Source organism: Dasypus novemcinctus, chromosome 22 (assembly GCF_030445035.2).
Source record: "Dasypus novemcinctus isolate mDasNov1 chromosome 22, mDasNov1.1.hap2, whole genome shotgun sequence".
Classification (NCBI taxonomy): domain Eukaryota; kingdom Metazoa; phylum Chordata; class Mammalia; order Cingulata; family Dasypodidae; genus Dasypus; species Dasypus novemcinctus.
Window position 1 is genome coordinate 50,824,147 of NC_080694.1, and position 25,959 is coordinate 50,850,105.

The 25,959-nt window shown below is 42.2% G+C and overlaps 1 protein-coding gene across 7 annotated transcripts in view; it reads left to right on the top strand.

Annotated features, from left to right (window-relative positions):
• RNF144B (ring finger protein 144B) overlaps positions 1-13,890 on the top strand; it is a 220,906-nt gene extending 207,016 nt beyond the window's left edge. For all 7 annotated transcript variants that reach the window (XM_058285295.2, XM_071210992.1, XM_071210993.1 and 4 more), the window contains 4 exons: positions 2,330-2,534; positions 4,356-4,500; positions 9,099-9,188; positions 10,356-13,890. In XM_058285295.2, coding sequence (XP_058141278.1) covers positions 2,330-2,534; positions 4,356-4,500; positions 9,099-9,188; positions 10,356-10,496 — 581 coding nt within the window. In that variant the 3' untranslated portion in view covers positions 10,497-13,890. The remainder of the gene's footprint in view (positions 1-2,329; positions 2,535-4,355; positions 4,501-9,098; positions 9,189-10,355) is intronic.
• The last annotated feature ends 12,069 nt before the right edge of the window (positions 13,891-25,959 follow it).

Genomic DNA, 25,959 nt, shown 5'->3' on the forward strand with positions numbered 1-25,959 from the left:
CCCATATGGTAGATGGGAGCCCAACTGCTTGAGCCACATCTGCTTCCCTTCATTCTTTCTTACGGCAAAATAATATTCCATTGTGTATATGCACAACGTTTTTTTCACCCATTCATTTGTTGATGGAGGTTTTGACCTTGCGAATAATGTTGCTATAAGCACTGGTCTATAAGAATCTGCTTTTGACCCTTTTCTCACTTTCCTTGGGTCTATAACTAGAATTGGAATAGTCTGGTCAAATGATAATTCTCTATATAACTTTTGGGGCAACCATCAGTATTGCTTTCCACAGTGGCTGCACCATTTCACATTCGACTAACAAGGCACTAGAGTTCTAGTTTCTCCTCATCCTAACCAACACTTATTTTCCATTTATAAATAATAGCCATCCTGATAGGTGTGAATTGGCGTCTTATTGTTTTTTTTTTTATTGTGGTTTTGATTTGCATTTCCCTAATGGCTAATGATGTTGAGTGGTTTTTTTTTTGTTTTTTTTAATTCATTTAAAAAAAAATATTACATTAAAAAAATATGAAGTCCCATTCAACCCCACCGCCCCCACCCCCACTCCCCCCACAGCAACACTCTCTCCCATCATCATGACACATCCATTGCACCTGGTAAGTTGATGTTGAGTATTGTTTCATATGCTTATTGGCCATTTGTGTATCTCCTTTTGAGAAATGTCTATTAAAGTGCTTTGCCCATTTTTTTAACAGATCAATTTTATTGATACATAGTAATAAAGCATAAATCCACCCAAAGTGTACAATCAATGGTATTTGGTGTAATTGCATATTTGTGCGTTCATCACTTCCGTCATTCTTAGAGCACTTTTATTACTCTAATAATAATAAACAAAAAACAAACAAAACTCATCACCTCTCAATTTCTGTTTCCCCTGTTGTACATAGCTGCTATTTGTTTTTCTTCTCTCTAGCATATTTATATTTTGTAAAAACAGTCTTTTATATTCAATATCACCCTTATTTGTGTTTTGCATGAGGTTTCATTATCTTATACAACCCAATGTTACAGTTTTTACCTTTCCTTCCAGTAATATACATGACCTTAGACTTTCCCTTTCAACCACTGGTCATACCCATATAATAGTTCTGCTAGTATAAATTCCATGATATGCTTTCACCATTTCTATTCATTTCCAAAGATTTATAAACAAACTTTTTACCAGTTCTGTACCGATTAACCCTCAGCTTTCCATTCTCTACCATTGTTCTATTTTCTGGTGACCTATATTCTAATTATATTAACTCCATGAATGTATACAGTATGTTTAGTTGATAATAGCGCAATCATAGAGTTTTTGTCCTTTTATGTTTGGCTTGCTTCAATCAACATAATGTCCTCCAGGTTCATCCATGCTGCCATATGCTGAATGACTTAATTTCTTCTTACTGCTGTATAATATTCTGTCATGGGTACACTCCACAATTTGTTTATCCATTCATCAGTTGATGAACACCCGGGTTGTTTCCATCTTTTCGCTATTGTGAATAACGCCTCAGTGAACACTGGTGTGCAGATATCTGTTCATGCCACTGCTCTCAGTTTTTCTGGGTATATACCAGTAATAGTATTGCCTGGTTACATGGCAAGTCTATATTCAGCTTCCTTAGGAACTGCCAAACAGCCTTCCACAGTGGCTGTACCGTTCTGCTTTCCCACCAACAGTGGATAAGCACTCCTATCTTCCCACATCCTCTCCAACATTTACAGTTTTCTGGCTTTTTAGTAGTAGCCAGTCTGATAGGTGTGAAATGATATCTCATTGTAGTTTTGATTTGCATTTCCCTAATTGCTAGTGATGGTGAACATTTTTTCTTGTGTTTCTTCGCCATTTGTATTACTTCTTTGGACAATTGTCTCTTCAAGTCTTTTGCCCATTTTTCATCAGCCAGTTTGTCTTTTTATTGATGAGTTCTATGATCTTTTTGTATGTCATCTTTGCCTATTTTTAATTGAGTTGTCTTCTTGTTGCACAGTGAAAGTTCTTTGTATATTCTGGTTATTAAGCCTTTATCCAATATGGTTTGCAAAAAATTGTGCATTTTGGTTAGTGATGACGCTCCTTATCTGTTCACAAGGGCAGTGCTGACCTCTTCCTTAGTATCTACCTTGAGAAATGTGGCAGGGCTAAGTGGACTCTAGATTTGGATCCATCATGAAGACCAATAGTAGAAGTCATTGCCCCTGGTTGCACGGTCCTTCCATACGTGTTAACTGAGGAAAGAGAATAAATGAGGGGGAGAGGCCTCAAATTTCATCAAAAGACAGATGAGCCATCATATTTTCTTTCTTCTCCCTTTAGAAGTTCACCTGGACCCCTTCAGAACATGGTGTCCCGTTGTGGACTGTCAGACCGTGTGCCCCGTTGCATCGAGCGACCCAGGACGGCCCGTGCTTGTGGAATGCCCTTCTTGCCACCTGAAGTTCTGCTCGTGTTGCAAGGACCTGTGGCATGCAGAGGGGTCCTGTAGGGACAGTCCACCTGTCAACCTGCCGACAGAACATGGGTAAGAAAGCAGACTTTGTCTTTGGGAGTCTTGGCTAGTTTTCTTAGAAACCCAACATATGTCCCTTAGAGAAGAAGGTGGCTTGTGATGGCATAGAGAGATTAGTTATTCCCCTGCTTAACTTTCCTGAGAAGTGCCTCAGAATTGGCAAGTTGCTAACAACCAGAGAAGCATATCTCAATGGAGTTTAGGTATTTGCAGCTGGAGAATCTTCCAGATATTACTGAAGTTAAGGTTTGTGTAGGTTTCGCTTTCTCTCTTGGTGAAGAGGCACCATGGTCCTCTGGATCTCAGTAGGAAATTGTGGCTTATCCATAGCTATTTGCTTGGGTACCATGTTCGCCTACCATTGGCATACCTCGTTCTTTCTGTTTGAAAAGGGGGACATAAATTATTATATTAAGTCACTAAATTGCCAGCTTGTAAGGTCAGCTAATCGTATTAGAGAAAACATAGCAATTGAAACAATAGTCCTACAAGGTGGTATAGTTGTCACATCTTGGGTAATATAGGAAAAGAGCTCATCTCTTAATACTTTATGCTCTGAAAAATGGTGCCAGTGCTGAGATTTTGTTATGATAAGAATCAGTTAAATCTGTACCTTTAGGATGAAAGAGTTTTTATGGAAGCAGCAGTGGCCAGAGTGAGAGACCTCTGTGTTTGATCTCTCGCTTTGCTTGAGGCAATGGCTGTTACACATTGGCAAGAACAGAAACACCAGTGTTCTAGTCCAGTCGGCTTAATCACACAAAGCCCTCGGAGCGTGTCGAGCCATTCTTCAGGGGTACTAATGCTACCTGGCTATGATGCTGGGCTTGAATCTCAGGCCACACACACCAAGAGGGAAAGAAGACCTAATACACATTACAGACCTGTGGCTGCTTAGCCAGATTTCCACGTTTTTCCGACCACTGCAGGATAGTCTGTGGGTGGCATGGGCAGTGCCAGCAACTCAGAGGAAGAGGATTTGAGTTGTGACAGCCTGTCACTTGGTATCTGCATGACATCGGACAAATCACTCAGCCTCTTTGAGTGATTAAAATAAAAACTGCCCCATCTACTATAAAAGGTTATTGTTAGTAACAAACTAGCCCATAGATTTGGCAACTCTTTGTGAACTTGATGTCTGAGTGCTGAGTGGTAGCTTTGATGAATAGGAGCTAAAGTAAAACCCAGAGCTAGTCTCACCTCCTCTTCCCACCCATGCAATTGGTTGCACTTATGATTTTCTATGCCCCTGCAGGCTGTGAATGTGTGATGGGCTGTCAGTCTATTTGGAGCAAGCTTCTAAAGTATTGATTGTCAAGTCCCCCCCCACCATTTGTTTAAGGAACAGATCATTACATAGAGTATATATGCCCAGTTTGAACCTGCTGCATAGCAGTCTTCTTATTCAGACAATGTGTGCTCAGAGAAGGAAATATTAATTTGGCAAAATAGCGAGCTAAGTCATCTGTGGAAGTACAATTATATAATCCACTCAAAGCAAAAGATAAATAAATTAAGATTCTTTCTTGTTTTCAGTTATCTGAACATCTAGGTGGTCTGTGTCTCTCCTATTTTTGCCCCTACCTTTTTCCTTGGTAGTGAATAAAGCATGGATAACTAAGAATTAAAAACCTACCCATGGGGTATGCTGGAAATCCAGATGATGATCATTAAGTTGAGTCTAGAAGGGAATTGACAATTAATTAATCGATTGATTAGGTTCAGACCACTCTTTCTGCCTCACTTGTTAGTATGTGTTCTTGTGCCCCCCCTCCTTTAATAAGACACTATTCCTGATCCCTATCCCACAATTTCTCATTCATTTGTTTCCAGGGCCTTGTTTGGGACAGACATAGAAGCCCTCATTAAGCAATGCCCAGTTTGCCAGGTTTATATTGAACGCAACGAAGGCTGTGCTCAGATGATGTGCAAGAACTGCAAGCACACGTTTTGCTGGTACTGCCTCCAGAACCTGGACGTAAGTTCCCCTTGGAAGAGGCTTAGTGTCTGGTCTTTGTGGGGCTTTCCCCATACTGGGTCTGAACCATAGCCAGTATCCTACAGGGTTTCCTTGGACAATACTGAGCCTATTGTTGTCCTGCAAAAGGAATTTACTTTTCTTCGTGAGACTTCCTGAGCCTCTTTAGCTTGCTCACCTTAGTTGTATCCCCTTGGCTTTGCAGGCATGCCTTTGATATAGGGCTCTATTTCCTACTTTCTCTTCGTCTAGGTTAAAGGACTATTAGTGTGTTCATGTGATACGGTCATATGCCAGTTCTGCAGACTAGAAGTCTGACATGAATCTCATGGAACTAAAATCAAGGTTTCAGCAGGGCGGTATCCATTTCTCAAGGCTCTAGGGGAGAAGTTGTTCACCTTTTCCAGTTTCTAGAAGCTGCCTGGGTTCCTTGGCTTGGGGCCCAGTTCTTTCTTCCAGCCAGCAGCGTTCCATCTCTCTGATGCTTCTTCCATGGCCATGTGGAGAAGAGGAAGTCCTTTTTTAAGGATACATGATTAGCTTGGGCCCACCTGGTAATCTAGGTTACTCTCCCCCATCTCAGGGTCCTTAACTTAATCACATGTAAAGTCCCATTTGTCACCTAAGGTGACATAGGCCCAGGTTCCTGGGATTAGGATGTGAACATCTTTGGGAGGCTTTTATTCTGCCTACCACAGTTGGGCTGTTTGCACTCCTCTTTTTGAATTTAAAGAAAATAAGAGCTGTTCAAATTGATGGTGTCTCTTAAATAGCTCTCTCTTTCTCTCACTCATTGGCCAACCATGGTATTGCTGCTATTTTTGTTCCCGTCTCAAATGAAGGGGTCTGGCCTAATGTCATTGCCCCTCACCATCCTTGAAGCATGTCTTCTCAAGGTCAGCCGTGGTTTCATGTGGCCCTTTGCCAAGGGTACGGTAACCTGAGAGTTAAAGGGTGATGTGGAGGGTATCAGATTTGGCCCAATGGATAGGGTGTCTGCCTATCACATGGGAGGTCCAGGGTTGAAACCCAGGGCTTCCTGACCCGTGTGGTGAGCTGGCCCAGGCGCAGTGCTGATGTGTGCAAGGAGTACTGGGCCACGCAGGGGTGTCCCCTGCATAGGGGAGCCCCATGCACAAGGAGTACATCCTCCCCACACGAAAAAAGTGCAGCCTGCCCAGGAGTGGCACCGCACACACGGAGAGCTGATGCAGCAAGATGACGCAACAAAAAGAGACACAGATTCCCAGTGCCACTGACAAGAATGCAAGCAGACACAGGAGAACACACAGCGAATGGACACAGAGAGCAGACAACTGGGTGGGGTGGGGAGGGGAAGAAGGGGAGAGAAATAAATAAAAAATAAATCTTTAAAAGAAAAAAGGTGATGTGGAGAGCTTGGTGAAAAGGTCTTACTTCAGTTCCAAAGTTTTAAAGTTTGAGTGAGCATAATTTTTTGTAGATATTCCCTATTTTTGGAAAGTGGACCTGTAACATCCATATCAGTGTGAGCCCATGGTCATGGTTGGGTTGCTGTATTTTCCCTCAGCTTTTCCTTTTAATTGCTTGGCTTGCTTCAATTTGGTAAGCTGTTTGCACCATGCCTTAGTGGCATATGTAACTCAGTGAGTGTGCATTGACATGGGATGCATGTTGATCAATATATGCCTGCTTTTTAACTGAAAATTAGATATATTGTTAAAGATGACATCCATGAATAAAAATATATTTTTTTTAGATTTTTATTTTTTTAAATTTATTTCTCTCCCCTTCCCTCACCACCCCCGCCCTTGTCTGCTCTCAGCTCCATCTCAGTATTTTGAGAAGAGCCATCAATTGGGTAGAAGAGAAATGACATTTCAGTGAGTCTAACAGTTCAGCAGCTCAGGTTAAAGAAATATTCTTCATTGCTTTTTGAATAATGGATTCAACATAACTCCTTGAATTAGTTATGTTTGATATTTGAGACCTACCATCATTCCAAATGAGTCATACTCTGGATGAATTGCATGCCCTTCATACTTCACAAATGAAAGGAATTTGTTTCCCTTCAGGTTCAGCCAGAGTAAGAATTGGGTTCATGCAGGGGAGGAGACTGAGCCCATGAGGTTCTCTTTAGGAGGCAGGAGCGTCACGGAGTTAAGATGTGTGCCAGAGCTCTCCATCCTGGGCCTGAAATGTGTTTGGGGTATGCCTTTGCAAAGAACACACTGTTCTGGCACTCCAGATGAGATGGTGCAGACGTTAACCAGCTTCACATGTTGAAGCATCTTGTTGTCGCTGTGGGACCTCGTTTGCCCTGCTCTAGCCAGGGGCCTTGGCTCCTTGAGCACCGTGTTTTCCTCTAGACAAGTGATCTGTGTCAGATGACGGTGGCGATCTTGGTTTATAGGAATAGTTTTAGAACACAGGGACAAAAGAGAAGGGTGATTGTCCAGACTCCGAGCCTGAGACACGTGATACGGAGTCCTTCTCGGTTTTCCTGGAGTGCTCTCCTGTATTGATCCTCCTCCCTGCGGTCTCGTCTTCACCTTCTGCTTTGTGATCCCCTTCCCTTCCATGTCAGCAGGGACTTGGACCCTTCAGTTATCTCCTTTCTCCCCTGTGCCTTCAGTGTCTGCCGTCTATTCTCTCAGCATATCCACATGTTCAAGTTCGTCCCATTTTAAAATAAGCAAACCTTTTCCCAAGCCTGCACCTTTCCTTCATTACCCCTCTTTCTCTCCGTCCTCTAGAAACCACGCTTCCCAAAGCACGATTCCCCCTTGCTGTTGACACTTCCCTCCCATACATTCCTCTACACAAGTCACTCTTATACCCAGGCTGTGTTCTTTCCAAGGTTTCAAGGGATTTCTTTTAGATTTACTTATTTATTTATTTCCCCCTTTCCCCTCCTCCCGGCCTGCTGTTTTTGCTGTCTGTGTTGTCTTCTCATTTTCTCTCCTCTAGGATTCACCAGGATTCACTCCTGGAGACCTCTGATGGGGAGAGAGGTTCCCTGTCAATTGCACCACCTCAGTTCCTGGTCTCTGCTGCGCCTCACCTTGACTCTTGCCTTGTCTTTCAATGCATCATCATCTTGCTGTGTGACTCACTTGTGCGGGCACTGACGCACCACGCAGGCACTCCTGCGGGCACTGGCTCACTGCATGGGCTCTCACCTGGGCACTGGCTCACTGCACAGGCACGCTTTCTCTTCTTTTTTCACCAGGAGGCCCCAGGGATTGAACCCGGGTCCTCCCATATGGTAGGTGGAAGCTCTATCACTTGAGCCTCACCTGCTTCCCAGGGATTTCTTATTGGTAAAATCCAAAGGTACTTCAGTCTTTATCTTACCTTGCCTCTGCTGCCTTCAACATCTTGAGAGCTCTCTGCACCTTCCTTTCAGGAATACTGTCTCTTCTGCTTTCCTTTCTGCCTGTCTGGCCACTTCTCAGGGTCCTTTCTAAGCCCGTCCTTGACCCATTCTTTAAATATCTGTGTTCAACAGCTATTTTGCTTCTTGCTGTACACAGCTCCCCTGGATAACATCCACTTCTGTGGTTGCTTCCACCTCAAATGCCCTGATACCCACATCTTTGTTCTGGATTCCAGATCTGTATGGTTGGCTGCCTTTTGCTCAGTGTTGCTTGGTTGCCCCAGATCTTCTCGCTCTTGTGTCGACTGCAGGCATCGTCTTCCCAGCGACATCCATTTCTATACGGTGGTGTTTCTTTCGACAAAATCTTTTTTAAGATTTAAAAAGAAAATTTATTTCTCTCCCCTTCCTGCCCTCCAGTTGTCTGCTCTCTGCATCCATTTTCTGAGTGTTCTTCTGTGACTGCTTCTATCCTTATCAGTGGCACCAAGAATCTGTGTTTCTTTTCGTTGCATCATCTTGTGTCAGCTCTCCATGTGTGTGGCTCCATTCTTGGGCAGGCTGCACTTTCTTTCGCGCTGGGCGGCTCTCCTTCCGGGGCGCACTCCTTGTGTGTGGGGCTCCCCTACGTGGGGACACCCCTGTGTGGTACGGCTCTCCTTGCGCGCATCAGCACTGTGCATGGGCCAGCTCCACACGGGTCAAGGAGGCCCGGGGTTTGAACTGTGGACCTCCCATGTGGTAGGCGGACGCCCTAACCACTGGGCCAAGGCCGCTTCCCAAAGCCACTGTCTTTTACCCAGTGTGGTTTCTTCTACCTTTTTACCCCCCCTAGTCAGTTATCTTCTTAACATATCATGACTGTGTTTTCTCTCTTCCATCCTCAGCCGTTGGCCTTTTTCTCCCCTGGTGTACCACAGTAGCTTTCCAGCTGCCCTACCCTCTCTCCTCCTGTTCCGTTTGCACCTCCCCTAGAACCTTCTTTCTGAGATAATTGAACAGGTGACTCTTTTTTTAGAATCAATCAAGAGTCTCGTTTATTATGGGCTGATTTTACTTGATGATGTACAAAATTCCCAAGATATGTTCTAAGGACGACGGACTTGAATTCCTAGAGGCCATCGTTTTAGTTGCTAGTGGGAGCTTTTGATACCAATAAGGTGATCTGATGTGGTCTGCAGCCTTCTCTCAATTCAGACCTGCATGTTCACTAAGATTCTTTTTTTTTTTTGCTTCTCAGAATGACATTTTCCTCCGACATTATGACAAAGGACCATGTAGGAATAAACTTGGCCACTCCAGGGCATCAGTGATGTGGAACAGAACGCAGGTACCCGCGCCTTCACGGGAGCTGGACGGGAGCCCACCCAGCCACCCTCCCCACTCCAGCACCTGTATTCCCCTCCCAGCCCGGGAGGTGCTGGGGGTGCTGGGCAGGGCTCGGGGAAAGGTCTGGAGCCACTGCCAAGGCTAATTCACCTGCAGCGGCCCCTTGCGGACCAGAGGCGGTGCAAGGGTGCCTGGAGCAGCCAGGCGCTCAACAGCGACCTGCAGAATGGGCGCGGATGTTCCAGCCGGCACGACCGTGCTAACCCCTCTAAGGCCCGCTGGCTATACCAGGCCGTGCTCTGAGCAAGTACGAGGCCCTGCCGGGGCGGCGAGTCCTCTCTACAGGCCATTGCGCATTTACGTGGCAGGTTCAGAGGGAGTCATTTGTTTATTTGTTTTTCCTTTTTTTATTTTAATTTATTGAAGTATGTCAGTCATACATAAGTGTGCGTAAACAAGCGTAGAGTTATAGTTGTGAACTTACAAAACAAACATACGTAACATCATACAGGGCTCTCGTACCTCACCCTACCCCCAATACCTTGCATTGCTGTGAAACATTTGTAACTAATGATGAAAGAGCATCCTCAAAATATTACTACTAACCAAAGTAGCTTACATTGGATGTATTTTCTCCAATCCAGCCTATTGTTATTATTATTACTGTATCACTTATGCACGAACATACATAAACAATAAGTGTGAAGTAGAAGTTGTGACCTTACAAAGCAAACATGCATAACATCCTACAGGCCTTCCATACGTCAGCCCACCACCAACACCTTGCATTGTTGTGAGAGTGGTTTATTTTCACTAAAGCCACGCTCTCACCTTCCCTTTAAGGGAGTTGATGTTAATATCCCAGAAGTCATTAATAACATCGCTTTGAGACTTCAAGGAAACCCAAGTAGTGAAAGAGCCAACACCAGCCGCTCGTAATTAAACCTGAGCTCTGGCAGAGCTGGAGTTAGAATTTCGGTGGTTCTTCTTGCTTGGTTGAGTCCTCTGTACCTCGCTGCTCTGGATCCGGTTCACATCATTGCTGGGCACCGACCACGAGGTCTCAGAATCGTAACTAGGTTTGCACACCTGAGCACGGTAGGGGACTCCTAAGTATATTTATCGGCAGATCTAACTGCTCACATCTGCTCCTCTTGTGTGTTTCCAGGTGGTGGGGATCCTTGTAGGACTGGGCATCATTGCCTTGGTGACGTCTCCCCTGCTCCTCCTGGCTTCCCCGTGTATTATCTGTTGTGTCTGCAAGTCCTGTCGGGGCAAGAAGAAAAAACACGACCCATCCACAACCTAGAGATCTCCGTTGAGGTCCACGTGCCATGGACGCCTGGGCTGTATGAGACAGTACGCTGATAAAGCCCCACGTAGTGAACTCGCCTCCTTCTCCTTGCCAAACTTTGGAAGTGCCTCTCGTGTCTGAACTTGGAATTTGCCTGCCAGCCTTCAGGAAACAGAAAAGGCTAACCCCTGGACTGTGTGTCCTATGTAAAGAGCACTGGGTTCTCCAGGCCAGGCTGTGTTAACGGAACGTGTCTGGAAGCTTTGGAGCCACTTGGGAGGCATGAGCGCGTCGTCATTTTGTCATCCAAAGGATCCCACGGGACTGTTCAACTTCCAGCAAGGCTCAAGGAGCCGGAGTGAACATGCAATGTAATAAATGTGTTGTCGTAGTTGGCAACATGCACGATAACCGAGAAGCAGGAGACTGCCCTGTGTTCATTTGGCCGCCGTGAGATACGTGGGGGACACCCCTTGGATAGGACTGTTTAAGGGAAAATTTGCAGAAGGGCTCTAAAGCAGGATGCTTGCCTCTCCTGGCTACGGGGTGTGTTGATCTCCACCTTCCCACCGTGACTTGGCAGCTGTACAATAGGTTTTTTGTTGTGTGAACTCAGCTCCAAGCAGAAGGGATTGTTCCTTTCTGATAAAAGGGTTGCACATAAAGCAATATGGTCTAATTGAGTGTCCCTACCTTGGCAAGCATAACTTTCCCAAAGTGACCAACTCTTCTCTTACAGGCAGTAGCTGTGCTCTAGAAAATTACTTTATATGAAATATGGGCAGAGTAGGACAGGTTCAAAACTGTCCCCATAGTTAATACACTTTCCTTGGGATCTGTGTTTCTACCCCAAGAGATTTAGAATTGGACCCAGAAGTACACACCATAAGCCAATATTAAAGTCCATTTGTACATCTTAAGCCCAAATAATTTGTAGCCTACCTAGAATTTGTATCCGTTGGGCATGCATGGATATGCTCAACAGTACACACAGAACAGGTGTTTACTTAAAAACCATTTTATCTTTCCTTCCATGAACAAAATGGTTTATTATCAGTCAACCTAAAGATTTTTTTTTACATATTATATATGTGAATTTTAGTTCAAGTTCATAACTTTACCCAAGGGATAAATTCATAAACATAACTCTTCTAAAACAGTAAATAATGTGCCATCTCTGTTTGTAAGAAACCAAATTGGTCATCAAGTTATTTATATATTTTCCAACAATTCAGAGCAGCTCCATTATCATAATTTAGTATTGCTCTTTCAGCACCTATTAGGGCAACGAGAATACTTTCTGTACAAGGCACTGGCAAAATACAAATAGATAAGAAATAAAATGTAAATGCTTTCTCTATCCTAGTTTGGATTTATATCACCTCATTGTGACTTATTTTTCCCATCAGACCATTAGTCAGCTTTTGAAGTGACAGAACCTTTTTCTCCAGTAATGTAATTACATCAGCAATGTAGCGAGGTGCTTTGTGATAACTGGACTAAATGTTAATGGAGAGCTTTCCTGGAAAGCAGGGGTACAATATTAGGAACTGCCAGGACTTACTGTCTTTTCTGAGTTAACTGGGTAACTAGTTTGTTAAATTGCTGCTATCCTGAACCTATAATTAAAGGGTAATGCTTTGCCTGTATAGTGAAATGTATACTACGTGGGGACATGCATATTTGAAGAACATGTATATATTGATACTTGGTATTTGTATAGTACATTTATTGGTCACGTACACTTTATTTACAGTTTGTATAGAACATAGATGAGAACTCTGGGAAAACTTTTGAATGGCAACCAACCAAAAGCATTTTTAATCACTTACTAGAAAATGTTTCAACTCTTGTCTTTGCTTTCCTTCTAAACACTTCAGAAAAAAACCCTCCTCTTTCAATGTCTTTCATGTTAGTATAAATATAAGTGTACTTGTATTTGAGTAGTTAATATGCTTTTTCATGCATATAGCCTACTGCCTCATTTTATGGAAAAGGGCATTTATAACTGCTCAGGGGATCATAGAGACTCAACTGAAATTGAAACCAGAATATCAGAATCTCCTCCGTTAGTTACCTCTCTAAGTTTGGTTCTACAAACTACCGTTACATGGGAGGTGATTTCAGAGTAATCTGAAATGCCATGCACTCAGAGGGAGAGCTCCTGAATTTGGAGTAAAGGTAGAAGAAAATATCTATTTCCTTGGAAAAACTGAAGGAACCTGTTTTCTCTCAGAGATACAACAGAATCAGCTGCTTTGGTGGGAGGTAGGGGTGTCCCGACAGGTTTTTTTTTTTGTTTGTTTTTTGCCAAACAGATTTTAAGTACCTGGATTTAACTTGTAAAATGTTGAAATGTGCCTGTAAAAAGGTGACTTCTTTAGCTGTATACGTTGCCCTGTGTGACATCAAAAGAATCCTCAGGAACGGGTTGGTAGGTTACCCCCAAACATCTCTGGGGCCTCAGAAGGCAAGACCCACGGGTTGGGTTGTAGGGGCTTTGTTTACCTGGAAAGCGCTGACAGCTTTGATACCAGAGGCTGATGTTTTCGTTTTGGGTAATTGGCCAGTGAAGGAGTTTAACCTTGTCCCCGTCCTCTGTCAGCTTTAACCTTTCCTAGTTATTCTCTTTCTGTTCTAGGAAGAAATATCGGTCTAGATAAGAATGTTTGGATGTTGTGGCAAACATCTTTTGGAGTCGTATAGGCCATTTTTTATAGAACTCAAACATTCATCCAATTTTAAGCTGGGTGTAATAGTCTGTCATCTAGAAACACTAGTGCATGTACCAGCACACTGGTCATTGCTCTGTCAAGGAAATCTTCTCTTGTTAGAGAAATAAGAAGGAAAGCCCACACGGAAGCACAGTTTCCAATCTCAGGCATCAGTTGGTTGATTTGTGCCATGAGTGTTTGCATCTGACTTGAAATCCATGTTTTGAAAGTGGCCTTTGAAAAACAAATGTCACAGTGTGAATTTTCTTGTAGCCTGCGTCATGAAAATCTTACCTATCCAGGCTTGAAAATCCACAAGTTTATTTGAATGTAAATCACTGTGACTTTGAATCCCAAATTTTCTCTTAAAAATTATTCAGCATCTAAATATGTATTATTTTAGCCTTCCCTACCCAGGGCTTCTAAAAGCCTTTTCTTTCTGATTATGAATGGAAGCCTTTATATATATGGAATCGTGTATCTGTGTAGCTGTAAGGACAATTTCAGGAATGCTTTAGATGAATGAAATTTTATAAAGCTGCCAAAATTGATATCTATAGGCTATTACATCTTGTGTTGATTAATGAGCCAGAAAGTTTGGTTATATATTTAAGAAATTGCTATTGTATGATGTTTTTCAAATTTTTCGGGAGGAAAATAACTCTCTCCCAATAAATGTGGAGCAGGAGATCAAAGCATGTTAACTTGTGTTCTTTGCACATGTTTCTAGACATATTCAACAGCATCCTCCAGGAACTAGCCAAATCACTATTAAATCCTAGATTCGCAATTTACAAAAACCACAAAGATCTGCGATACCATTTTTGGAAGTAACTCTTGTTACCTCGTTTGTTTCATAAAAGAGACAGGGCCAGTGAAATGCCTTTACTTGCTGCAGACTTTCTTGTTTGCATGATATTTCCCACTGCACAGAAACTGGTCATTATCCAGAGAACCAATCCAATAATAGAGGTCTTTGGCCATTCTAATAAAAAAAGGCTTCCAAGCATCAAAGCCATTGTTTCTGTAAACTGGATTGGACTAAGGTCAGTTCTAACTTTCCAAAAGTCTATTAGAGAAATGTATTTCCTTGTTGTAGTTTTAAACAAAGGATTTACATTGCTGCGTTAATTTGAGGTCATTTTCATTTGATTAGTATTCAAGGCAGGACTCACCTACATTTGAGTGCCAGGAGTTGGTTAAGAAGTGGAACTGAGGTCTACAAAAGCAAAAGCTCACAGGACGCTCCTGTCCTGGAGTGATTGTTATTTTTTATTTACTATTAGATGCTCTAATAGTACCTGAGTACAAAAGCTTACAATTGATATGTAATTCAAATTTCATTTTTAAAATCGGAAATCAAGATCATCTTTAAGCATTTTTGGGTGGTGCTTTCTTAATGTTCTTAATCATCTAGAATGTCAACATTATTTCATCTTTTTAAAGTGTGCTGATTGTTTGCTTTACTTGAATTTGCACTTCCAAGGAACTTATACCACAGTGAATTTAATCAATACCCTAACCAGCAGAATAATTGCAGTGTAAATTATGAATCTCATGAATTTGGAGAATTATATAATTAGGCCTTTCTGTAATTCAATTATTTTTCATCTCTTGCATAAATCTAGTTTTTCTTTACACTCTCAAGAGAGCGTCCAGTTCCATATTATGAGGAAGAAATTAATTTCTTCAAATAGTTTAATAGCAATTTGAAGATATTTTTTTTTTATGTAATTTTACTTGCGCTTTTTAAAGAACTTTTGAGAATAATTCCTTGAGGTAAGTGAGCAAATATTACAGCCATTTCATAAAGGATGCAATGGTTTTTTGTTCATGTCCTGCCAAGGGTCACATATCTAATGAGTGGCAGCCAGAAAAAGAATGCAAGACTCCTGAAAAGCAGTTCAGTGTTTCATTAGTCACTACTTCTGAGCCTTCCTTCACTCTCAAATCTGTAAGTCCCAAGAGAATGCTCTCCTGTCTCAATTATCCACATCAGTGGCATAGAGGAAATTCTTATTTCACATAATCGTGTAAAATGTGTTTTGTTGTATCTGAGAGCATGCCTATGGCTGAAAGCACTCCCTGAGCTCAGCCAGAGTTCCTTCCCGGGTTCAGCTATAGCAGTAGGGCAGGAAATGGAGGGTGATTCATTAGAGCCATAACGAGGTGGTGTGTATCTGCCTTGCTAATATTGGAACTGGAGTATAGCTGAATCCATATGTCACAGCGCTTGGCCCTTCCCCAGAAATACAAAGTACATTCTTACAGCTTCCTTTGAATGTTGACAGTCAAGATTCAAGGCAATTGTTAACCCAGATATCTATTTAGGGCCTATCATTCAGTCAATCAAAAGACGCTGGAAATGGAGCTCTCGGTGATGAATTTACTGAATTAATTACCGGATGTGCATAAAGAAGTTATGCTTTGAATTCTGTTTTCTGCCTTGACCTTTTTCAATTTCATCGGTGCAATCTTTGTCCTCAGTTTTATCTTTTCTTATTTGGAAGCTGGAATTCAGGCTTTCGATAAGGAAATGAAGTCTAACGTCACACATTTTATCTAGCAGTTCCTTGGCGAGCTGGCAGGATTTAAGAGGGCACGTTGTCTCAGGGGCAGCGGTCAGGTTGAATACTGTTGAAAAGGTTCAAGTCAAGTGAACACAAAGGTTTTCTCCAGGCAAGCTGTGCGACTTCTGACTACTGGTGAGCCTGTGCTTGGTTTTTGAAGCCAAGCCAGTAGAATTGAAAGCAAACAAGTCCAGAAAGCCACACGCCGCCTGCGTGGCGTGTCCTGGAAGCCAACCTGGCCCTGGGACTTTGGCACCGCCAGGGCATGTGAACAGAGGGGGTTGGCAAATCTGGCGTCACCCCGGGCACAGGACAAGTGTGTAACACCCCGTTCTCCCTGCCCTCTGCCAAACCAGAGGGGCCGGGTGGCCTGGGGCTGGGCACGGCCCCCGGGCTGCAGCAAGACGGCCGCAGGGCCAGGCCCGGCTCTGCCCTGGGCAGGTGGCGGGTTCGGGGCCCGCCTTCACCGCACAGTGTCATTTCAGCCCCCTCTTACCCTCGGCTTAGGAGAACGGGGTGAGCTCCCCAAAGTGAAAGCGTGGAGGTGCTATTTGTTCGGAGCTGAGGAGCAGGAGCCGTGGAGCCGAGCATTCAAAGCCAGACACCGTTCCTCAAGGAGAGTGGGAATTGGTGGGGCGGGACCCCAAGAAACATTTCAAGCTTGTGAATGTGTGTGGTAGGAGGCATAACCCCGTCCATAAATATACTTTTAGATTTAAAAGATTCCTTTAAAGTCACTTTTCACTGAATTGTTTCAGAAAATTAACTTCCATCTACTTGTATGACGGGGTAGAGGGTACAGAGAGATGCAGAATTTATATAAATGTAACGATTTGGGGAAGGTCATTATAAAAATGTACATTTATATGATGCCTTACCGTGTGCAAAGTGCAAACTATTACTCCTCATACTACGCCAGAAAGGAACTTTTTTTTTTAAAAGATTTATTTATTTATTTCTCTCCCTTCCCCCCCTCCCCCCAACCCAGTTGTCTGTTCTCTGTGTCTATTTGCTGTGTCGTCTTTGTCTGCTTCTGTTGTTGCCAGCGGCTCGGGAATCTGTGTCTCTTTTTGTTGCGTCATCTTGTTGTGTCAGCTCTCCGTGTTTGCGGCTCCATTCCTGGGCAGGCTGCACTTTCTTTTGCACTGGGTGGCTCTCCTTACAGGGCACACTCCTTGCGCGTGGGGCTCCCCTACGCGGGGGACACCCCTGCATGGCAGGGCACTCCTTGCGCGCATCAGCACTGCGCATGGGCCAGCTTCACACCGGTCAAGGAGGCCCGGGGTTTGAACCGCGGACCTCCCACGTGGTAGACGGACGCCCTAACCACTGGGCCAAGTCCACTGCCCAGAAAGGAACTATTAATACTCCCTGCACCCCAACTTACAGATGGGAAGTGAGGTTCGAGGTTGAGGGGACGTGGCAAAGGTCATTCAGTTGGGTAGTGGCAAAGCTAGAATTTGAACCCACATCTTTCATGAACCATGACAGGGCCTTTTAGCATTATTTTAAAATGTTTTTAAAGCAGCATAAAGCAACACGCATTTATTATTACCTCACAGTTTCTGAAGGTCAGGAGTCTGGCACAGCATGGCTCGGTTCTCTGCTTGTGTCTCATCCAGCCAAAAATCAAGGTGTTTCCAGGGGCCGCATTCTCCTCTGGGACACGGGGTCCTTCTCCAGACTCCCTGGGCTTGGCAGGATTCATCTCCTCCTCACACTTCCCCTGGGCCCCTTCCACCTTTAAGCCAGCAAGGGCACACCGAGCCTTTCTCGTCAACTTCCTCTGCTGTCATATCTCTCTGACCTCCATCTGTTTTAATTTTGTTTAAATTTTTTTAGGTACCGGAGCCGGGGATTGAACCTAGGACCTCATATGTTGGAAGCCAGTGCTCAGCCGCTGAGCCACACCAGCTCCCCTGAGTTGGTTTTTTCATTTGTTTGCTTGTTCGTTTTTTCCTGTTTTTAGGAGGCACCGGGGACCAAACCAGGGACCTCCCATGTGGGAAGCAGGCGCTCAACTGCTTGAGCCACATCCACTCCCCTGTTTTAAAGTGTCTATGGCTGCATGTTTGCTTGCCATTTTCAGGAAAACTCACTTTTTGCTCTTCTATTTTACTGCTCTGTGAAAGCAAAGAGTTTCTGTATCCATGACAGAATCGGCCTGAAGAATTCACATCCTCAGAGAAGTGCGAACAGCAATATCTGGTTTCCTCCACGGAAGCTGTTGATCTAAAGCAGCAATTGAGCCCAGGACGGCCAAGACCTTAGCAAGATTGCTTCTTGCTGGTGTCACTGGGAGATCCGCTTGGCCTTCACACAGGGCAGAGTCCCCCAACTAGGCGCAGAAGGAAACCTGATCTCATCTTTCCAAATCAACATGCCGAAAAAGGGTGTGTTGGACTTAGGAAGGACAGCTCATTTCAGGAACTAATTTAAACAACAAAATTTCTTTGGGGAATTTCCAGGGTAGCTTTCCTCTAGCGTCTGTATTTAAAATATCAGGCTTCAGCGTCCTTACCTGAAGCACACGATGGATTGTGTAATCTGAGGTGTCAGCCTGAGGCTTCTTTTCAACATTCGGTTGCCTGCTATTAATATTTCTCTTTTTTCTTGGTACACATTGTATATTCTATGAATTGAATTTGAATTCTACCCTTAACACATATACATATGTACCTTAAATTTGTGATATATATGTATATGTGTTAATGGGTAGTGTGTGTGTTTGTGTGTATGTGTGTGTTAATGGGTAGAATACACACATATTGATTTAAGTTGGCAGGGTCTTAGGTACAGAGAAATTTTTATTCAGGCTTAAACAATGAATTTCATTTCCAAAAGTCGAACAAAAAAGTAACTCTGATTCCAAAAGCAGTAAATAGAGAAACAAAGGTTAAATATCCAAAGAATGCTTTAAAAAAAACTGTTTTGATTTTTGAACTAAATTTGCCTATCTTTCCATGTAATTCCTGAAACCCACCATCGAATTCTTCTTAGAGATAATTGCTCCCATTTGTGACAGTAAGTTTTCACTTAGGGTTTGTAATATTTGAGTAATTTTATTTTTTACTTTATTTTATTTTAAGATTTATTTTTTATTTATTTCTCTCCCCTCCCCCCCTGCTCCCCCAAGTTGTCTGCTCTGTGTGTCCATTCGCTGTGTGTCCTTCTGTGACTTCTTCTATCCTTATCAGCGGCACCGGGAATCTGTGTTTCTTTTTGTTGCATCATCTTGTTGTGTCAGCTCTCCATGTGTGCGGCACCATTTCCTGGGCAGGCTGCACTTTCTTTGGCGCTGGGTGGCTCTCCTTACGGGTGCACTCCTTGCGTGTGGGGCTCCCCTACGCGGTGGACACTCTTGCGTGGCACGATACTCCTTGCGTGCATCAGCACTGCGCATGGGCCAGCTCCACACGGGTCAAGGAGTCCTGGGGTTTGAACCACGGACCTCTTCTGTGGTAGGTGGACGCCTTATCCATTGGGCCAAGTCCGCTTCCCTTGAGTAATTTTAATAGCGCTTATATGAGAATCCATTCTTAATATAAATTGTAAATATGTCTTGTAACCTAGTAAGTAAAAGCAAAATCTTAAAAATTAGGGTTTAATTCTGTTTCCCATTTTAATGGAAAAAAAAAGTTGATTGTGTCTTAAAATGAAAGTGATTAAAGAACAGAAATTTCCCTATTACACATTCAAAATCTACAGGGTGTTTCTCAAACATTTCACAAAAATAACCTTAACTGCTATAAGAACATGAATTTACCTCTAGAAAGAAGAGAAGGTGACCTGGAAGAATTACCCAAAGTAAAATGCTGAGGGCTAGAAACTTGCTTGAAGTCCCCTGTTTTATTTTTTACATTTTAATGTCTTTAAAATTCATTTAAGATTATAATCTACTCCACAATACTTAATTTTATTGTAAACAGAACACTGTAGCTTGCTTAAGTAAAATTAATCTCTTAAAGATGCTACATCTTCACCTTGTATTCCCTGGAACCCCCGGTGTACCCCTGGAATATTTAACCTGTTCTAGAAGTGTGGGTTTAAAGTTGAACACTGAAAAAGAAAGTATAGAAGGTTGCCATTCTACTTACTAAATGTTGATTAAGGGCCTATTTTGTACAAACAAATGTCAAGCTTTGTTTGGCTTAAGACTGTATATAGTCTTCTATAAAAAGGAATTTTTATGGGGTACTGCCTGATAAGTGCCATGTGAGTGGCATTTAAAGGTGGCTGCATATTGTTGAAACTTTTGGATTAGGGCTTTACAGAGATGGTAGAGGGGCAGGTTCTCAGAAGATTGCTAGGACTGTGATCAACAGAGAAGAGGCAAGGATATTCCAGAGAGGGGCCTTGGGAAGAGACTGAGTCTAATGAAGCTGAAACGAACTGCTTGCAAAATGAGTGGAGGCCAGGAAAGGGTGACCCTAACCTTGACTGCCCGGCTCAGGGGTTGGTGGGCTTTGTTCTTTTAGCTGTGGGGAGCCATGGAAGGGTCCTGAGAGGTGATAATGGGCACAGCTACAATTTAGGCAGATTAATCTGACAGCAGTGGGATGGTTGACCTGTATGGGAGAAAGCTGGAAGTAGCATGCCCAGTTAGGGGACTACTGCACGAGTCCAGGCATGATTTCATGAGAGCCTGGTCCAGAGCCGTGTCCACAGGGAATAATAAAAAAGAGCCAGTGGGAAATACGTCAAAATCACCAAAGGTCTATATATTTTTAATAACATCTATAGAATAATTCTTTTAGTTTTGCATTATACTATTGTCTTCTTACTCCAACTATGACTGTATCGAATCTTAAAACCTCCATATGTTTGCTCTCGGTCTTTGCCTAGAGCCAGCTTGGCGAGGGTCTTTGCTCATGTGAGCCTTCCTCAGAGGACTCACCCTTAAATTCTTTTTGGAACAAAGAAAATTACTCAAAGGGCATAATGAAGGAGCAGCGGGATTGAATGTATAAACCCTGACCAGGAGGAGATGCATTTCTTCTTGTACAACTTTAGTCAGTTCTTAGGAAAGTTGGGGCCACAGGAGAGCGTTTTCATCCTAACAAATTCATTTATGTCTAAGAGACGCTTTCAGTCCAACTACCTTCTCCTATCGGGGGAAAAAGCCAGGAATGTTGAAGTACACGCAGCTTGACAAAGACGGGAAACGAATCTGAGCTCTGAAAATGCTTTGAGGAAGTTAATTAAGGACGCTGTTGCCCTTTGCTTGGAAAGGAATTCCCCTTGAAAGTGCAGTGAGGTGTGTCTCTCCCCAGAATAAGTTGCCTCTCTGCTAATAAGACAAACCTGATGTAATCCTATGTACTTCTGTCTCGTATGGCTAGAACTGAAAGAGTAGGGATCCCACTTAACACGTCCGTGCTCTAATTCCTGATTAGCCCATTCTCAGAATATTCCTTTGCCCTATGACCATGGAAACCATTTGCTCTCTCGGTCTGATAGAGTAGCTGCGGGAACTCGGCTTAATTCAGCTGAACACAGAGATTAGAAGGGAGAGGGGAGGGACATGTATTCTGGCCAAACTGGCCTTCTGTTAATCAATGCCCATTATTTTAGGAGGGAAAAAAGGAACAGCTGCTTATAATGATCAGGGAACAGCGTGACCCTGAGCGTAACAAATGGTACAAGAAGCTCTGGGCCCCCTGGGTATGCGGAAATGCTTTGACAGTTTTCCTACTCTCTTCCATGGATATTAGTATATGCAAATGCTCCTCTATCAATTCTGTTCATACTTTTATTGTATTGAGAGGGTGACATTTTTTAAGAACTGAGTCACACAGAGAAGATTTTTGTAATTTAAAAAAAAAAATCTCGAAATGATGTGTTTATCTGGTTTCCTCTCAGTTTTCCTTAATTATCTTTGCCAATTAGTTTGTCTATTTTCTTAGTCTTTTCAAACAATGAGCTCTTGGATTTATTTTACTTTTGCTTTCTAATTCATTCATGTTTTCAATCATTATTAATTTTCCCTCCTGCTTTTCTTAGATATTTTTTAATTGCCTTTTTTACTTTTGGGTTGAATGCTTCACTTATTTTCACTCTTTCTTGCTTAGTAATAAAAGCATTTTAAACTACTGATTTTCCTTTCTACAGTTTTTTTAAATTCCCTTCTCTGCCTCCCCCGCCCCCCATGGCTCCTTCAACTTGTCTGCTCATCTTCCTTAGGAGGCACCAGGAACCAAATCTGGGACCTCGCATGTGGGAGCTTGAGCTACTTCTGCTCCCTGCTGCTCGCGGCATCTGCTCATTGTGGCGTCTGCTTGTCTTCTTTAGGAGGCACTGGGAACCGACCCTGGAGCCTCCCATGTGGGAAGTGGGTACCCAATTGCTTGAGCCACATCCGCTCCCTATATAGTTTTAATAGCCTCCAATAATTTTACTAAGTAATGTTGCCATTGTTGGTACTTTCCCTGTAATTGTTAGTTACCATATTGAGTTCTACTTTCATTCTATTATGATTTTGGTATGTTTGGTTTCCAATTATATTTTGTTTATCCTTAAAAATATGACAAACTCCTAATTTTGTTTTCTAATTGGAGTCACATAATCTGTACACTCTCTCCCTTGGGGGCTTTACCAAGAATTTCTTTGGGAAAAAAAAATTTGAATATGCTCCATAAACAGAAGTATTTTCTCTGACAGGTACAAACTGGATATATGAACATCAAATCTTATTAGTTTTATTATACAATTCTATTGTATCTTGCTTGCTATTAGTGTACATGAACTACTTGAAAGGAAGGTGTTAGTTTCCCTTTAAACTCTCCATTTTATGAATTTCTCCGTATTTTACTAATGGTCTTTGCGTACCTGTTCTTAAAATTATTTTATCTCAATCAAAGTGACAAATTCACAATCTAATATATCGTTAATACATATTGCTAACATACATATAAAAATGTGATCGTATAGAGTAAAATGGTAATTCCTGTCCTCTCCCCGCTGACTTTTGTCCACTCTCAAGCAATACCTTTTAACTATCTTGGTCTTGAGTACAGCAGGTGGTACCTCAGTGTATCTGGTAATATAAATGTGCTAGTCAGGGTTTTCTAGGGAAACAGAACCGACAGGAGGTATCTGTAAATAGGATGAGATTTTAAAACTGTCTAATGCAACTGTGGGGATGCACAAGTCCAAATTCCATAGGGCAGGCTGTGAGCCAGGGTCTCTGATGAAGGTCCTCATGGAATTCCCAAGAGACGCTGGCTGTCTAAAGTAAAGATGGGGATTCTCTCCCTGAATGCTGAAATCACTTCCCTTTTAAGGTCTTCAAATGATTGGATAATACCTGTGGACTGCTGTGGATTGTTGTGGACAAACTCTTCAGTTGATTGTAGATGTAATCAGCCATCTATGTAATCAACTCACCGATGATTAAAGTCCATGAAATGCCCTTGTATTACAGTTAGCCCAGGGCTTGCTTGACCAAACAACTGGCACCATTACCTGGCTGAGTTGACACATTAGGCTAACCATCACAATATGTATGCTACAGATTCTTGTTCAGAAAATTCATTTTGATATAACCACAATATCTATTTGAGCTCACCTACACAAACTCCTCCTTTCTACCCCAAATCCTCCCAATAATGTTACATCATTTTATTCCTCTTAGGTTACCTTTGCAAACTTAAAAACTAAGACCTTCATTCCTCTTTCCATCAACTATAGATAGTATCTCTTGACACCCTCTCCCTCACTTTACAAAATAAGGCTGTTAGCATCCTTATGCTCTCATTTTCCTCTCCTTCCATCTCCCCTCCATTTTAATTTGTCAAATTCATTAGTGGTTATTTTAAGGTTATTTCTAAATTCAGTCTCTGGTACAGAGTAAATGCTCATTAAATATTTGTTATTATTTTTATTAGTATTGATACATTTCAAGGTAAATAATATTTATTTTCTATTTTGGTTCTTGCTACAAACATAGTCAATGGGTTGATTTTAAAAGTTAAAACCTAGTAAATGTCATTTTCATTTTTATGACTATTTAACTATTTTCATTATAGAGCCAAGCTGCATGCTATACTTCATTAATTAAAGAGTCACGTAAAAGAGAGTGTTCAAGTGAATTGTTCTTTCTTACACTCCATTAATTGTTCAAAACAGTATTACATTTGTTTGTTTGTTTTAAAGATTTTATTTATTTATTTCTCCCCCCCCACACTCCAGTTGTCTGTTCTCTGCATCTATTTGCTGCATGTTCTTCTTTGTCCACTTCTGTTGTCAGCAGCACGGGAATCTGTGTTTCTTTTTGTTGCGTCATCTTGTTGGGTAAGCTCTCCGTGTGTGCATTGCCATTCTTGGGCAGGCTGAACTTTCTTTCATGCTGGGTGGCTCTCCTTATGGGGCGCACTCCTTGCGCATGGGGCTTCCCCATGCAGGGACACCCCTGCGTGGCAAGGCACTCTTTGTGCACATCAGCGCTGCGCATGGGCCAGCTCATTACGGGTCAGGAGGCCCCAGGGTTTGAACCGCGGACCTCCCACGTGGTAGACAAACACCCTCTCCACTGGGCCAAGTCCGCTTCCCCAATATTACATTTTTGGACCATGGCTTCCTTGAACAGTTTGTTTATCCTGGAGTTTCTGATTGCCTTTTCTTTTTCTTGTTGGGAAAAGAAACACTTATCTTTATTATTTGATCCTTATCATTTTTAAGATTTGGACTCATTCTCCATTTTGCCTGAAACCTACTTTAATATTTATTTTGGTGCTTACTGAGGTACAGTTCTAATTTGGTTAATTTCTTTTATATCGTCACCATGGCTTTCTAGTACTACTTTTTGTTTTCCGGAGCATATTGTCTTTCTTTTTTTTTTGCACTTGTGATTTTTATAATGTATTCAGGTACTTCCTCTGCTCAAATCCCATTTATCCAATAGTTGCCCCCCCTTCCCTATGAGTTCTTTCCCCCTTCTTCCTGCTTTGACCTTTACCTCTAGACCTGCTCCATAGCTGTTATGCTGAGACCTCCCTTCCCTGCTCTTAAAATTCTGAGCTACTGTTTCCTATACCCCATGTCTTATTTTCTTGGCTTATTCCCTTATTTTGTTGGAAAAATTATCAACTGAAAAATGTATATGGAAGGTAAGCTTTCTGTATTTTTGATTGTCTGGATATTTTTTAAGTCTTCCCTCATATTTGCTTTCTGATTTGGATAAGTGTCAAATTTTTCATTGTAAATGATTTTCCCTTCAGAATTCTAAGGACATTAATTCCATGTCTTCTGGTATAAAGTTGTTTTGCAGGGGATTTGTTGTTTTTGGTTTTTTCTCCATTCTTAATATTCAGAATATTTATAACTTTGGGTCTTTTCCCTTCATCCTTAGTATTAGTTGGTAAATCTTTTAAAAAATTTATTTTTAAATCCTGGGAAATTTCCTTCTATTATTTCTTTGTCTTCACTTTCTATTTCTAATACTTCTATTAAATATCAAACCCTCTGAACTGATCCTATGTGTCTCATCTTTTCTTTCATATTTCCCATCTCTTTGTGTTTTTGTTTTCCTTTATAGGAGACTTCCTCTATTGTTACCTTTTAACATTGTAATGTGTGTCTTATCAATCCTGTTTTTAATTTCTGAGAGTCTTTTCTTATTATCATGTTGTCCTTTTCCATAACACCCTGTTATGAATTAGATAACTATTCTAATCTCTCTATGGGTACTAATTTTACTGATTAAAAGTGTGCCACAGTTTCTTTCTTTCATGCTGCAAGCTTCCCTCAAATGTTGGATGACTCTTGGTTGTCCGTTCATATTTATGAATGAGTGAATACAATGGTTGGGAGCCCTGTGTATTATGGCTGAGTTCTGTTTTTCCCTCAGAGCTAAGTGGTCAGGGAACTGCCTTTTACACTGTAATCCTCTAAGTGCCACAATTAGTAGGGATTTCCTCTAAGGCGCCAACACCCACGCTAATTGCCCTACTTCTCCTCAGACATTCATTGCCTTTCTTTAGAGACAAATCCTTTTCCTTCTTTATTTTTTTGGAGGGGGGAGTCTGGGGGCACAGGCCTTGTTTTAGTTTCTGCAGGTAAAGGAAGGGAAGGCAGAGAGGGAGCCGTGGTTGGCTGGTCTTTATACAGGCCTTCAACCAATTCTCCTGTTCTCAGATCCAATTCTCATTCCCTGCATCTGCTGCACATGCTGCCTCTGAGTCCAAATCCTCTCTG